The sequence below is a fragment of the Macrotis lagotis genome, chromosome 1 (assembly GCF_037893015.1).
Source record: "Macrotis lagotis isolate mMagLag1 chromosome 1, bilby.v1.9.chrom.fasta, whole genome shotgun sequence".
NCBI lineage: Eukaryota > Metazoa > Chordata > Mammalia > Peramelemorphia > Peramelidae > Macrotis > Macrotis lagotis.
The window spans coordinates 668,044,208-668,058,001 of record NC_133658.1 but is presented as its reverse complement, the minus strand read 5'-3'; the positions used below and the strand labels follow the sequence as shown (position 1 = coordinate 668,058,001).

The 13,794-nt window shown below is 33.6% G+C and overlaps 1 protein-coding gene across 11 annotated transcripts in view; it reads left to right on the top strand.

Annotated features, from left to right (window-relative positions):
- GULP1 (GULP PTB domain containing engulfment adaptor 1) overlaps window positions 1–13,794 on the top strand; it is a 454,164-nt gene that overhangs the window by 206,178 nt on the left and 234,192 nt on the right. For 7 of the 11 annotated variants that reach the window (XM_074215525.1, XM_074215522.1, XM_074215521.1 and 4 more), the window contains one exon: window positions 5,886–6,005. In XM_074215525.1, coding sequence (XP_074071626.1) covers window positions 5,941–6,005 — 65 coding nt within the window. In that variant the 5' untranslated portion in view covers window positions 5,886–5,940. Of the gene's footprint in view, window positions 1–5,885; window positions 6,006–13,794 lie in introns of those variants that run through there. The other 4 variants (XM_074215530.1, XM_074215527.1, XM_074215531.1 and 1 more) reach the window with 2 other exon arrangements.

Below are 13,794 nucleotides of genomic sequence, written 5' to 3'. Positions count from 1 at the left end.
CCACTCTAGTCCAGATCTTGCTGCCAGAGGGATTTTTTTCCTTTAACCAAAGAGCTAACCATGTTGTTTCTTACTAGATTAATTCAGTGGCTTCCTATTGCTCCTGGGATAAAATATAAACCCTTTTGTTTGTTTTGTAAAGCCCTTTACAATCCTGTCCTATCTTGCCAGCCTTATTGGATATCATTCCTTATCCTGCATTTTACACTCCAGCTAAACTGACCTCTCTATACTTATTCTTTATGCAAAATACTTCATCTCCTAACTCCTTTCCATTACTCTGGCTACCCCTGTGCCTAATCTGCATACACATCTGTACACAAGGATCCCAGCAGACTCTGTGGACTCAGTTTTAAAATATCTAAGTTATACTGCATTTGTATTTCTTTCAAGTATTACCTAATTACAATTTAATCTGACTTGTTGTTATCTGAAGTGTGGCAGGCAATGTGTTTGACATTTCTGTTGTAATGTTTCCCTGTCTGATTGATGCCTCCTAGAATACTTGAACTCCTTATTACTTAGGCAAACACCACCTTCATTATGATGTGGTCCTGTAATGCCCTCACCTGCCAGGGTGCTTGCTCCCACAGTACCTTATGGTTAACTATTTTCTATTTGCTCTCTTTATGCTTCTTCTGTATATACTTGATGCTTCTTCTGTATATACTTGCATGAACACTTGTCTCCCTAGTTTTAATGTATATTCTTTCAGAGTAAATATTGCTCTATTCTTTTTAGTTATGCCCTTAGCACTTAGCTCAGAACAGGGACCATATTATGCCTTTCTTTAGATCTACAGTACTTCACACATTGTTTATACTACCAAGCAGGAGTAATCCTTAATTTGTGTAATACTTGTATGAAATCATACATGGGAATGGAAAGAACACCAGAGTTGGAGTTCTAAGAGTTTGTATTCTATTTTTGAAATATCTAAACTGTAAATTAACAGCTTCAAGTCCTTTTCATCTGTAAAATGGGCATAATAATTTTAATCCTGATTTATCTTACAGTATTGTTATAAATCCTTAATGAGATCATCTATGTGAACATTGTAATTGTCTTCAAGTATAGTGTATTATTAACAGCCATGTCATTAAGAAGACAATAACAAATGAGTTCTCAGTGGCTTACAGAAACTCATTTTTCTGCAAAGGCTGACTTTAAAATAAGTTTGATTAATTAATATAAAAATAAATTCATATAATTGATATAAAAATAAAAGGAAGGTTAAAACAGGATACTGATATATCAAAAAGAGGTTTTTCCATTGGATGATTTATTTGTTTTTTAAAAATAAGTCTGCTTTAAAGAATCACAAGGATAATTTTAGGATAATGTTTAGGAACCATTTACAATTTTTTACTGACTTGTTTCTTATAGCCAAAAATGCTTGGAATAATTAAAAATTTATATTTATCATGTTGATATCTATGTATTCTTTTGTGCTTAGAGAATTTATATTAATTCACCAGATGACTGATTTTTTAAATATAAGGAGTACAAAGAAGTGATATTATATTTAATGTCAGAATTTTATTTTAAAACCAGAAGTGAAGGAAATTAAATTACTATGGTCTTCAATTATAAGGAAAGAACAGTGGCATGAATAAGAGATAAATTAGCTAAGGTTCAGAAGAAGCTGTTTAATAGTGACTGGGGGAGAGACTGCTTACTTCAAAGAGAAGGGATTCAGTTTAATAACAGCAAAAACTGAAACTCAGCAAGTCTGCTGTCTTTCTCACTTTTGCCAGGCTGGCTGTGGGATTATTTGTTATACTATCAACTGTAAAGCTCTGTGATGTTTTGTTGAAATTCCTCTTTCCTCTGAGGCATAATGCAAGTGGCAGCTCTTCTGGAAAGCTATTCTTCAGCCTCCCTCTCTCAGCTCAGAATGATCTCTCCCCAAAGTCATTTTTGTCTCCTCAACTTTCTCAGAGCACTTTTGCATAATATTTATTTATCACTAGCTCATAGGAGTGTTGGCTTTAGAGCTGGGAGTCTTAGTTCAATCTCTGCAGTTTATAGATGAGGAAACTGACAGATTGTATATACATTATTATATGTTTCAGTTGTGTCCAACACTCTGTGAACCATTTGGTGCATTCTTGGTAAAGATACTGCAATGATTTGCTATTACCTTCTCCAACTCATTTTATAGATTAGGAAACTGAGGCAAACAGGATTGACTTGCCCAGGTTATACAGCCTACAAGTACCTGAGGTGAGATCCAAAATGAGTCGTCCTAACTCCAGACCTGCATCCACTTGGACATCTAGCTTTCCATTTGTATATATGACAGTCCCTCAATTAAGCATGCAGACTGTTGTTTATGACTTTGATGTTCTCTGTCAAACATGGTGCTTTGTATCTAGTAGATGTTCAATAAATGTTTGTTAAATTGAATTAGGTGGTATATTTAAAAAGGGTAAGAAAAAACATTTTAAAAATAGTCAGAAAGGATTTATTCAGTACTTAGTTATCAGTCATTCTGTTGTATGTGATTCTTCAAGACCCCATGAACCATAGCATACCAGATCTTTCTATTCCCCGCTATCTCTTGATATCTGTCAAGATTTATGTTCCTTGGTTCATTCATCTCATACTCTGCCATCCCCTTTTCCTTTTGCTTTCAAACTTTCCCATCATCATGGTCTTTTTCATTGAGTCCTATCTTCTCATTATGTGGCCAAAGTTTTTAAGCTTCAACTTCAGTATTTCAGCTTCAGAGAATAGTCTGAATTAATTTAAGTATTGACTGATTTGATCTCCTTGCTGTCCTCAGTACCACAATTTGAAAGCATCATTTCTGTTGTGCTCAGCTTTCCATATATCCAAGCTTAAATACTGCTAATTTCTAGTAAATTATAGAAATCATCAGTATTTTATTTTATTTTATTTTTGTAAGGTAATGGGGTTAAGTGATTTGTCCAAGGTAGCTAGGTGCCCAAGATGGCTAGGTAATTATTTGGTGTCTGAGGTTGCATTTGAACTCAGCTCCTGCTACTTCCAGGGCCAGTGCTCTATCCACTGCTCCACCTAGCTTCCCCAACTATCAGTATTTTAAACATGATAAGAACTTAATATATATATATATATATATATATATATACATACATATATATATATACACATTCAAACATATAGAATTATATATACCTACTTAAATGTAGGTATATATTACATGCATATATAGATACACATCTATAGCCATGAATGGATTTTAAGTTAATATAAATATTGTAAAATAAAAGATGAAAGGAATATTAATAGTGTTAATGGTAAGTCTACTTGTACTCTGGTCTAAATTCAGAAAAATATTGGCTTATATATTTCTGCATTGGTAGAGGAGGTTTTATCATCTGGAACTATCTACATCAATAAAATCACAGGTCAACAAAATGTAGAAACATAATTTTGTAATTTAAAATAAAATATTGTAAAATTTATATGGATGATAACAATTCTAACGTTTTCCTAGTATTCCTAAATTAAGGGAAAAATTTTTTTCGAGACTAACAGATCACTCATTTGAAGTATAGAATATGGGCATATGATTTAGGGTATCCCAAAAATCAACTACATTAACCTTCCAATTTCTTCTACTAGATTTCCTCCTTACTAATTCTCCCCTTCTTTAGACTCAAAAGGAATCTTAGTGGGTATGTTTAGGAATATTCTCAAGAAATTCCCAAAATTTAAGAAGCTTTGTTTGTCTCAGTGATCCCTTCTTCTACCCATTTCCATCCCTGTAAAACTACAAAAAATGCTTCCCTCATGAACTATCTTCCCTCTATCAATCTCAAACTCACATTTATAGACTCATAAAAAAGATCACTGTTAATGGTCATGCAATTTATGAGCAATACAGAGGATGTAAGAATGTAGATAAACCTTCAAATAAGGACTTGTAGGTAAGGTCACCTTATTCTCCTGCCTCTCTCCTTTTCTGCAAGGAGATGTGTGAAGATTAGGATTTTTCCCCCACTTTAATTTAATGTTTTCTTAGCATTGTTCTGGTTCTTCACAACTGCTGCCTTGGCCTGACCACAGTGAAAACCCTCAGCTGTGGTTCTACTCCTCCACATCCATTTCTTTCTTCATATTCTCTCTGTCTGCCGTCTAATCCACCAGCACCTTCTTCTGCCTCCTTTCAGGGGTCATTAAACTTGGGCAGAAGTCTTTTTCTTTGGAGGCAAGAGGAGTTCCCAAACAAGCTGAGTTCTTGTGAATCAAGGGCAAACTCAAAGATTCTTTTTCATTTTAGGAAGATCTTTCAAAGTTTCTGTGATCCTAGGTTCCAACAGCACAGGACCTCGTCTTTGAGTATTTGCTTTCACATTTTAACCTTCTTTCCACTGCCTTAATTAGAAAAAACTTTTCTCTTTCTCCACCCAAAACCCCTCCCCTTTAAACCCTCTATCCTGCATTCATCCTATTGACATCCCAGGAAGAATTGGTAAGAAGTCAATATAGGAATTTTTACCATTATGCAAAATCAATCTTGGGAAATGTTTATTGCTTTCTTTTATTTAAAATTTAGATTGGTTTATGTACAACTTAAGCTCTTTGGAGGCTAAAAAGAAGTTAAATTTTAACTTAAAAGAACTTTTTGCAAATAATGGTAGTATCCTTAAGGGAAGGAACTATCCTTTTTCTTTGTTTTCTCAGTACCTGGGATGGCATATGGTATACAGTAGATGCTTAATAATTGTTTAGTGATTGATTAAATGGTGGTTCATTTCCCCCCTCCATTGGGTAGAGAGAAAATGTTCTGGCACTACTTCTGATAAGACTATGACTATTGAGACTATGACTATTGAGGTTCATTTAAATTATTTCATGTGATTAAGCTTTTGGAAATACAAGCGACAAGGTGATTTCTTCCTTTGTGTTACTTCCTGGAAGGTTTTGTGTTTCCTCCTTTCATTTAGGAAGAAAAATAAAATCTCTAAATCCTAGTTTTCTCTGATATGGGTCTGACCTAGTTACCAAGGGATTAAACAGCCTAAACACCTCACATAGCAGTTTAAGGGGAATGGAAACTATAATCCTATTACATTGATGTAGTTATCAGTGCTCTTTGAATTTCTGATTATCCCTGCCAGTCATCGGGGACACTTTTGGTACTTGGCCAGTAAATAACCACCTTAAGTCAGCTATATTATGAAGGGTACTGACAGCACTGATGATAGCCATAGGGCCTAGAGAATGGAGTGAGATTGAATTATCACTGTGAAAGCAAGGAAGGCTTTCTGGATAGAGCCCTGCATTTGGGAGCTCAGTTCTGATTTTATCAGCCTGGCAGTCATGGACACTAGACATCTAATCCCTCTTAGTTTTGGTTTCTTCATCTGTTAAATGGGGATACTCATAATTACACTAACTACTTCAGATAGTTGGAGGGATTAAGGTATTCCATAGTTCATATTCTATCAGACACTAATGATCAATAACTCTGACCAGGGTTTATATATTACTTTAAGATTTGCAATGACCTTTTATATATGTTATCTCATTTGAAAACCTTTTACAAACAATAAAATTGTGTTATTTTAACTCTTATTAACACTTGAAAAAAAGCACATTTTGATGGTTAAGGGGGGGGAGTTGTGAGTTAACATAATTATTAACCAGGCAACATTATAACTTCATAGAATTGTTATTCTTACAAAAACAATTTGCTAAACTTATGACTATAAAATTTAAATTTCATTAGGATATTTTTCATTAAATATTAACTTGTTCATAACATTTCATGGAACTATTTTTAGTTGTCAGGTGTTTTATATTTTTTGATAAAAAATTATCCAAATAGGAATTTTATTTTGATATCTACTGAGTAAAAACTATTATATAAATGTTTCATTTTTATTTTCTAGTCACATAGGACATTGTATGAAAAATACGAGAGAACAACACTGAGAAAATGCTGCTATGAAATTTAATATAATCTGTACAACATCTAGTATCTCACATCCAGCTGAATTGAATATACTCAGGTAAGAATTGTAATTGTTTTTTTCTATTTTTATTTTATAGCGACTTAATTATAAGGAGCCATTGCCTCTTGAACTTAGTTTATATGGGAGGAACTCCAGTAAATTAAGAATACATATAGTGAATAATATTTTTCCATTCAGACATATGTTTCCTCAGATAATATTTTTGGATTCAAGTTAAATTAAAATTATACTTCAGATACTATGCATAAATTTCAATTATTCTCCTCTAGAGTAAGTGTATTATCCTTGGAAGTAATTCTCTAAGTTTCAGTAGGAAGAATGGATACTGAATTTACAGGAATTCTTGAACATTCATTAAAAGCACTTTCATTTAACAAACTTATTGAAGTGTGCTGAGTAATGTGAATACAGAGATGAGAAAGACAAGGTTCTTCCCTGTACATTATAATAGGTAAAATAAGAAATGAACACAAATAAAGAGGGAGAAGCAACTTCCATCTGGAATGATCAGGGAAGGCTTATTGGAAAAGATTGTATTTGAACTGAGTCTGGAAGAATGAGCTGAATATAAGTGACATGATAAGTGTGTGCAGTCTTGGAAGATGGAAGGCAGGCAGGAAAGGTTAGAGGAGGTTAATACAAGAGAAAAAACAGATATTGTGTGGTGTTGTGATGGCAATGGGAATAAAAAAGGGAAAGCTAGAGAAGGAAATGATTCCAGTATCCTTGCAAGAAAATCCAAATGAAGGGGTCACAAAGAGTTGGACAAGACTGAAATGATTGAACAACATCATGAGCAACTGAAAATTTTTGAAGGTTATTTCTGTGGCTTTTTTTCTTTTGTTTGTATTTCTGGGGAAAATAAAACTAAGTTCAACTTTTATTATGCTCCTGTTGTTAACTGATGACAATTGTTGAATCAAGTTGATTCCTTGTATAGTTAAGATATATCTATTCTCCTGGAGTCTGAAAGGACGATATAATACATAGCCACAATAAAAATCATATATATATATATATATATATATATATATATATATATATAATGCAAATTATTTAATGCTATGAATGGTCTATTTTGTTTTTCAACTCCCACAGCTGCAAAAGTTTGCTCTTACTTTTTCTCTCAGGTCACTTCTAAGTTTGCTTCTACCATTTCTAGATATTTCTGCAGGGACAAACTTTTCAGAACTACCATTGTATTTGAGGTAGTCTTGAGAAATCTGGCCTCTGAACTGTTCTTAGAAACTAGGAAGGAGAAATTTAAGAAGAGTTTAGAAATTTAAAGTCTCTTAAGTGACTGGTTGGTTTTATGTTTCTCCTTCAAGTCACCAATTTCTCTCTTTTAAAATTATTTTTTTATTAAGGCAATGAGGTTAAGTGACTTGCTCAAGGTCACACAGCTAATCAATTTTTCTTGAGGAGGACAGAAAAGGAATGGGAGCTAATTTCACAACAACCATTTTACAGACCACAAGAATAAGATGACTATTTTGAAAAGTGAAGGGGTATAGATTTTTAGTTTCTAGTTATCTTTTAGAAGAAAATTTTAAAAGTTCCTTCTTATCTCAAAATGTTTCCAGGATACATACTGTCTCCATGGAAGGGGCTTTCAGACAAAGATCCATACCCTATTTGATTTGAGGAATTCATCAAATTGACCAAAGATTCCTATAATCATTTTTTACCTATGTAAGACTTTAAAGGTAGGATGATATTAGAATGAGTGCTAGGCAAAGAATTTGAATTTACTTAATGGACAGTGGTGAGCCTTTGAATATTTTTTTTTTTTAGTGCAACAGCAGCATTACCAGATATACAAGAGAAGGATTATTTTAGCCAATGGCAATAAGATTGTTAGAGGGGAGAAGTATAAAAAAAATTAATAGTCAAAACATTCGTATTTATAATCCAAACTACCACTTTTAAGTAAATGTAGTTCAAAGAGATTTCTCTTGATAAAATAGCCTTATTCTACCTCAGTAGATTTTTGAGCATATGGTACTCTCTGTCAATTCAGATCACAACTTTCTCAATCTATGTGACTTCTATTCATCTCTAGTGAATTCTCCAGAAAGACTCCTTTCAGAGTGTCGGGGATTTTTCCCTATGTTTAAATATTGGATTAAAAAAAGCAAAACATGGAAGATATTCTTTTTTAAAAATATATTTATTTATTTTTGAATTTTTCAGTTTCCCCCCCAATCTTGCTTTGCTTCCCCCACCCCCACAGAAGACAGTCTGTAAGTCTTTTTTCCTCCACTTTAAATTTATTTATTTATTTTTGAATTTTACAATTTTCCCCCAATCTCATTTCCCTCCCCCCACCTCCCAGAGAAGGCAGTCTGTTAATTTTTACATAGTCTATTCATTGATCTAAGTTGAATATGATGAGAGAGAAATCATATCCTTAAGAAAAAAAATAAAGTATGAGATAGCAAAATTACATAAGAAGATAACTTTTTTTTTTTTTAAATTAAAGGTAACAGTTGGGGTGGCCTGGGTGCAATGGATAGAACACTGGCCCTGGAGTCAGGAGTACCTGCATTCAAATCTGGTCTCAGACACTTAATAAATACCAAGCTGTGTGCATTGCATTGCAAAAAACAAAACAATAACAAAAAAAAAACAACCTAAAAAAAAGAAATTAAAGGTAACAATCTTTGGTCTTTGTTCAAACTCCACAATTCTTTCTCTGGATACAGATAGTATTCTCCATTTCATATATACCAGAATTGTGCCTGATTGTTGCACTGATGGAATGAGAAAGTCCATTAGGGTTGATTATCAATCCCATGTTGCTATTAGGGTACACAGTGTTCTGCTTCTGCTCAGCTCACTCAAGATCAGTTCATGCAAATCCTTCCAGGCTTCTCTGAATTCCCATCCCTCCTGGTTTCTAATGGAACGATAGCGTTCCATGACATACATATCCCACAATTTATTCAGCCATTCCCTAATTGATGGACATTTGTCAATTTCTACTTCTTTGCCACTACAAACAGGGCTGCTATAAATATTTTTGTAGAAGTGATGGTTTTGCCCTTTTTCTTGATCTCTTCAGGGTATTGACCCAGTTGAGGTATTGCTGGATCAAAGGATATGCACATTTTTGTTGCCCTTGGGCAGTAATTCCAAATTTCTCTCCAGAAAGGTTGGATGAGTTCACAGCTCCACATCAGTGAATTAGTGTCCCAGATTTCCCACATCCCTTCCAACATTGATCATTGTCCTTTCTGTTCATATTGGACAGTCTGAGAGAGGATATTCTTTAGTTACCACTTATTCTGCTGTATGATTAAACCCTTCCCAATTTCCGTCCTTTTTGACTCATATCACCCTACATACATACTTATCCTTAATATAGTTGGTAATATATTGGAATTACTCATTCCTTTCACGTAACTCTCTCTTATCTTTTGGACAAACTGCAAAATCAATTCTTCAGAGATTATAGTATTTCATACATACAGCATCCTTGCAAGGATGGAAATGCAATCTAAATATCTGGCTCATCAGTTTAAATATCTTGGACAGACACTGTGAATAGACAGTAAATTGAACCCAGAGATGAAAGAAGAACAGGCAGTATGTCTTTCGTAAAATTTTCAGGGCTTTTAATGATTCCAAACTTCTTGAAATGAGTGATAAAAGAAATATGGATAAAAATATAATTCTTGTAAAGTGATTGCTATTTGGAAAAATTATCAATATATGATAATACTGGCCCTAAATAAATAAAAAAAACTATAGTCTGAGAGCAAAGAATAAATCTTATGGAACTAAATTCACTTATCTAGGCCATAAGGGTATCTTTTCTTGTACTGAAACAGTCATTTACTAAGACATAACACCTATTTCAAAAGAGCCTAATTTGTTCTTAGGGCTTAGCTTGCACAATGAAAACATATGACTCTATGGAAAAGAAATTTTACTTTTAAGATTGCAGCTTAAGTATGTCAAATGAGGTTAGAGAAGGAAAAGTATTTGTATTCATGATTGCAATTAAGTTAATGAAAACATGCTTCCTCTGTAGTTATTGCATTTGATAACTATCAATTCAAAATATTAAGAACCAAAAGAACCTCACTTAAATACTATTTGAGTGAATTTTAATTGATTTTTATGAAATAAAAACTACATGAAATAAAATTGCTCATCATGAACTAATTCTTACTTTTTGGTGAAAAAATATATATATTTATATATATGATGATATTTTATTTCATGCTATTAAACAGATGAATTATCTCTAATGATTTATGGCAGAAAATTATAGATATCAAGTTTTTAAGTGTTAAAAGTTCATTTTGAAAAGTATAAAACAGCAAAAATATATATTGAAATAATTTTGTAAGTTAGAAATGGGAAATGATTGAAATGAGGAAACTAAGAGATCAAGGTGATATTCAGAGGGCCTTCACCCATTAAAATTAAGGTGACTGACCAGTTAGACAAAGAACTGTGTTTGGTCGCTTTCTTATCACCTTGTCTGACATGCAGTCCATTTGGAAAGATGTTAGTCATTATTGATAACAGCTGTACATGTCAAAAGACATTCAAAGGAAATTATTGTCACAAATTTCAAAAAATGTTTTTTAAAAAACCAAGCATTTATTTTTAGTCATTCTCCCTGATTAAGATCTTGAACTGAGAAAAATAAGAAGATACTCTCGGTGAATAAAGACAGTGCCCACCTTCCATCAGAGGTGATTTGTAATTTCCTTCTGGCAAATTCAAGACTATTTAAGGTTATGTGTGAAAAGTTATGGGGAAGAGGCTTTGGACCATTGCATTCTTTCTAGAAGGTATTCTCTTAAGTATTAAGTAGGCTTCTACTGTGTACAGAGAAAGATGATAGAGGTCAGAGGAGATATTTATACCCTGCTCATCCTACTTCATTCTCTGGATTCGAGCTCAATACCCAGAGAGAATTGAACCATTCCCTTCTGAAACTTCAGCTGCTACTGTGTCATCATACTCTCTCAATCAGAGATTGCAATTTTTGAAAAAAAAAATCTTTTAACCCTGGAGTCTACACTGTCCTGAATAATTAATTCTTCATATGGCACTAAATCCACCTGGCCCCAGTCACATTTTATTTTACAACCCAGACATTTGATTGTCTTATGCATGATTAGATTGTCAGCTTCTCTAGGCAAAGACTGCCTTCTGTTTTCTTTGTATCCCCAGAATTTATCATAATGTCTGGCACATAGTAGGCTTAATAAATCCTTATTAACTGAGTTACTTATTGAAAGGGGTGTGTGTGTGTGTGTGTGTGTGCTCGTGTGTGCTCCTAGCCTTCATTTCTGTTTTCTAGATATGGAACCATAATCAAATTAGTTATATTATTGCTACTCTGAAGGTTGTATAAATCTATTTCCCTATGACTCCAAAATACTTCTTCCTGTCCATCATTCCCATATATATTTGTCTTTAGTTCAATTAAATAAACACTTACTAAGTCCCTGTACTAAGTGCTGCAGAGATAAAGACAACCCGGCCCTCAAAGAACTTATCATCTAAATAGTGAAGAAAACATACAAAAAGGGAGGGGGAAGTGTGGTGCTTAAGGAAGTTGGTTCACCATGGAGTTGAAGCTAAGCAGACCTGAAGATAGGGAGAAGAGTTAGTTGAAAGTTGTTTATTAGACTTAGAGAAGAGATTGGTGCTCTACCCTCCAACCCTTCAATAACCTGGGAGAGGAGACTGAGGAAAGTGGAAAGGTATTGAAAACCCAAGACTGATCTGCATCTATTTAGAAAGTAAACTTTTTAAAGGTCAGAACTGTCTTTAGGCCCAGAATATACTTGTAGTCTTAGAATTTTGCTCCCAAGAATTTAATAATTTTTTAATTCATTCATGAATGTTGAAATCTTATTGATGTATTCCCCCTCACAGTAAAATTACTATCTGTATATACCTTCTTTCTGATGGAATTTTTTCCTATAGTCTACTATTAATATTTGTTTAAGAATCTACCTAATACATCAAAGGACTTCTGAAGGTTTTATAAAAAAGATGGGTATGGTGAAGCATTCAGACTCTTCATTGGTTTTTCATTAACCTCTTTACTTAACTGGTTCACCTCATTTTCTTATCATATGCTCCCTGGATGATAATCCTTTCACCAATTCTTACATGTAAGAAATTTTTTATGCCTAGTCCTTGCCTTGGCACATAATAGATAATTTAAAAATACTTTTAAAATGTAATTAAAAATTTTTTTTCTTAATTAAATATAAACAAACATTTTTAAAATTTGTTTTAAGTTTTGGGTTTCATGTTCTTTCCCTTTCTTCCCTCCCTATTCTTTGGGAAGGCAAGCAGTTTGATATAGGTTATTTATGTGTTTTCATGCAAAAATATTTCCATATTACACATATTATAAAAGGAAATACAGAACAAAAAACCCAAGAAAAATAAAATTAAAAAGCATATTTTAACCTGTGTTCTTACACCATCAGTTCTTTCTCTAGAGATGCATAGCATTTTTCTTAATTAGTCCTTCTGAATTGTTTTGTATCATTATATTGTTGAGAATAGATAAGTCATTCACAGTTGATCATCATACAGCACTGTTACAATGTTCTGGTTTTGTTCATTTCACTTTGTAAGTCTTTGCAATTTTTCTGAAAGCATCCTGCTCCTCATTTCCCCAAAACACAGTAATATTCCATAATATTCATATGTGATAATTTGTTCACTCATTCTCTAATTGGTGGGCATCCCTTCAATTTCCAGTTCTTTGCTACAAGAATAGCTGCTGTAAATATTTTATACTTATGAATCCTTTTTCTTTCCTTTGATCTCTTTGGGATACACACCTAGTAGTGGTTGGTTGGTTGGTTGTTGTCCTTTATACTCAGAGGACCAAGATCAAAGTACAGTGTGTCCAACTGTGGTTGATTAGACCAATAAGAGCTCAGAAGGTTCTACCATAGGTCAGACACATATAGTCCATATGAACATTTAGAGTGGAGATCTTTCTAAATTTGTACAACTTATATTTCTTTTGAGCTACTGCAATTCTACTTTGTTCAGGGAGTGTAGCATCTTCTTTGATGTGGGCACACCATTATAATCCTGTGTTAGTGTCTCCCATATCTCATAATTGATGCTAAAGTTCTTTAGAGAGACCTTGAGAGTGTCCTTGTATTAATCTTATTACCTCTGTGAGTACTTGCCTTGTATAAGTTCTCCATAATGTAATCTTAATAGGCATACTTGGCACTTGAATACACATATCCCACTCATTGGAATTGCACTCACTGCAGTAGAGTTTGAGTGTTAGGCATTTCAGCTTAAGAAAGGACCTCAGTGTTTGGGACCTTATCTTTCTTGGTAATCTTCAGAATCTTCCTAAGACAATGAAAGTGGAAGTGATTCATTTTCCTGTCATCATCCTGGTATACTGTCCATGTTTCATGGGCATAAAACAATGGACAGTAGTTCTGCAGACCTTTAATTTGGTTGGGATTCTAATTAATCTCTTTTCTCCCACACTTTCCTTCTGAGCCTTGCCCACATTAAGGCAATGTTGGCAATGCATGTGTCAATCTCATCAGATATATGAACATCCCTGGAAAGAATACTGCCAGAGTAAGTTAACTTGACTTATAATTTCTCCATTTGCTGTAATCAATGATTCTACATCTGGGTGATACATTGTTGGCTGAGGAGAATCTTTATATCCTCTGTTTTCAGGTCAAAATAAGTACAAGTAGAAGATAATTGATTCATACTCTTGCAACTCAGTCTTAGAGGCAATATTGTGTGCATTATTATTTGCAAACAAAATACCTAGTAGTGGTATTGATGG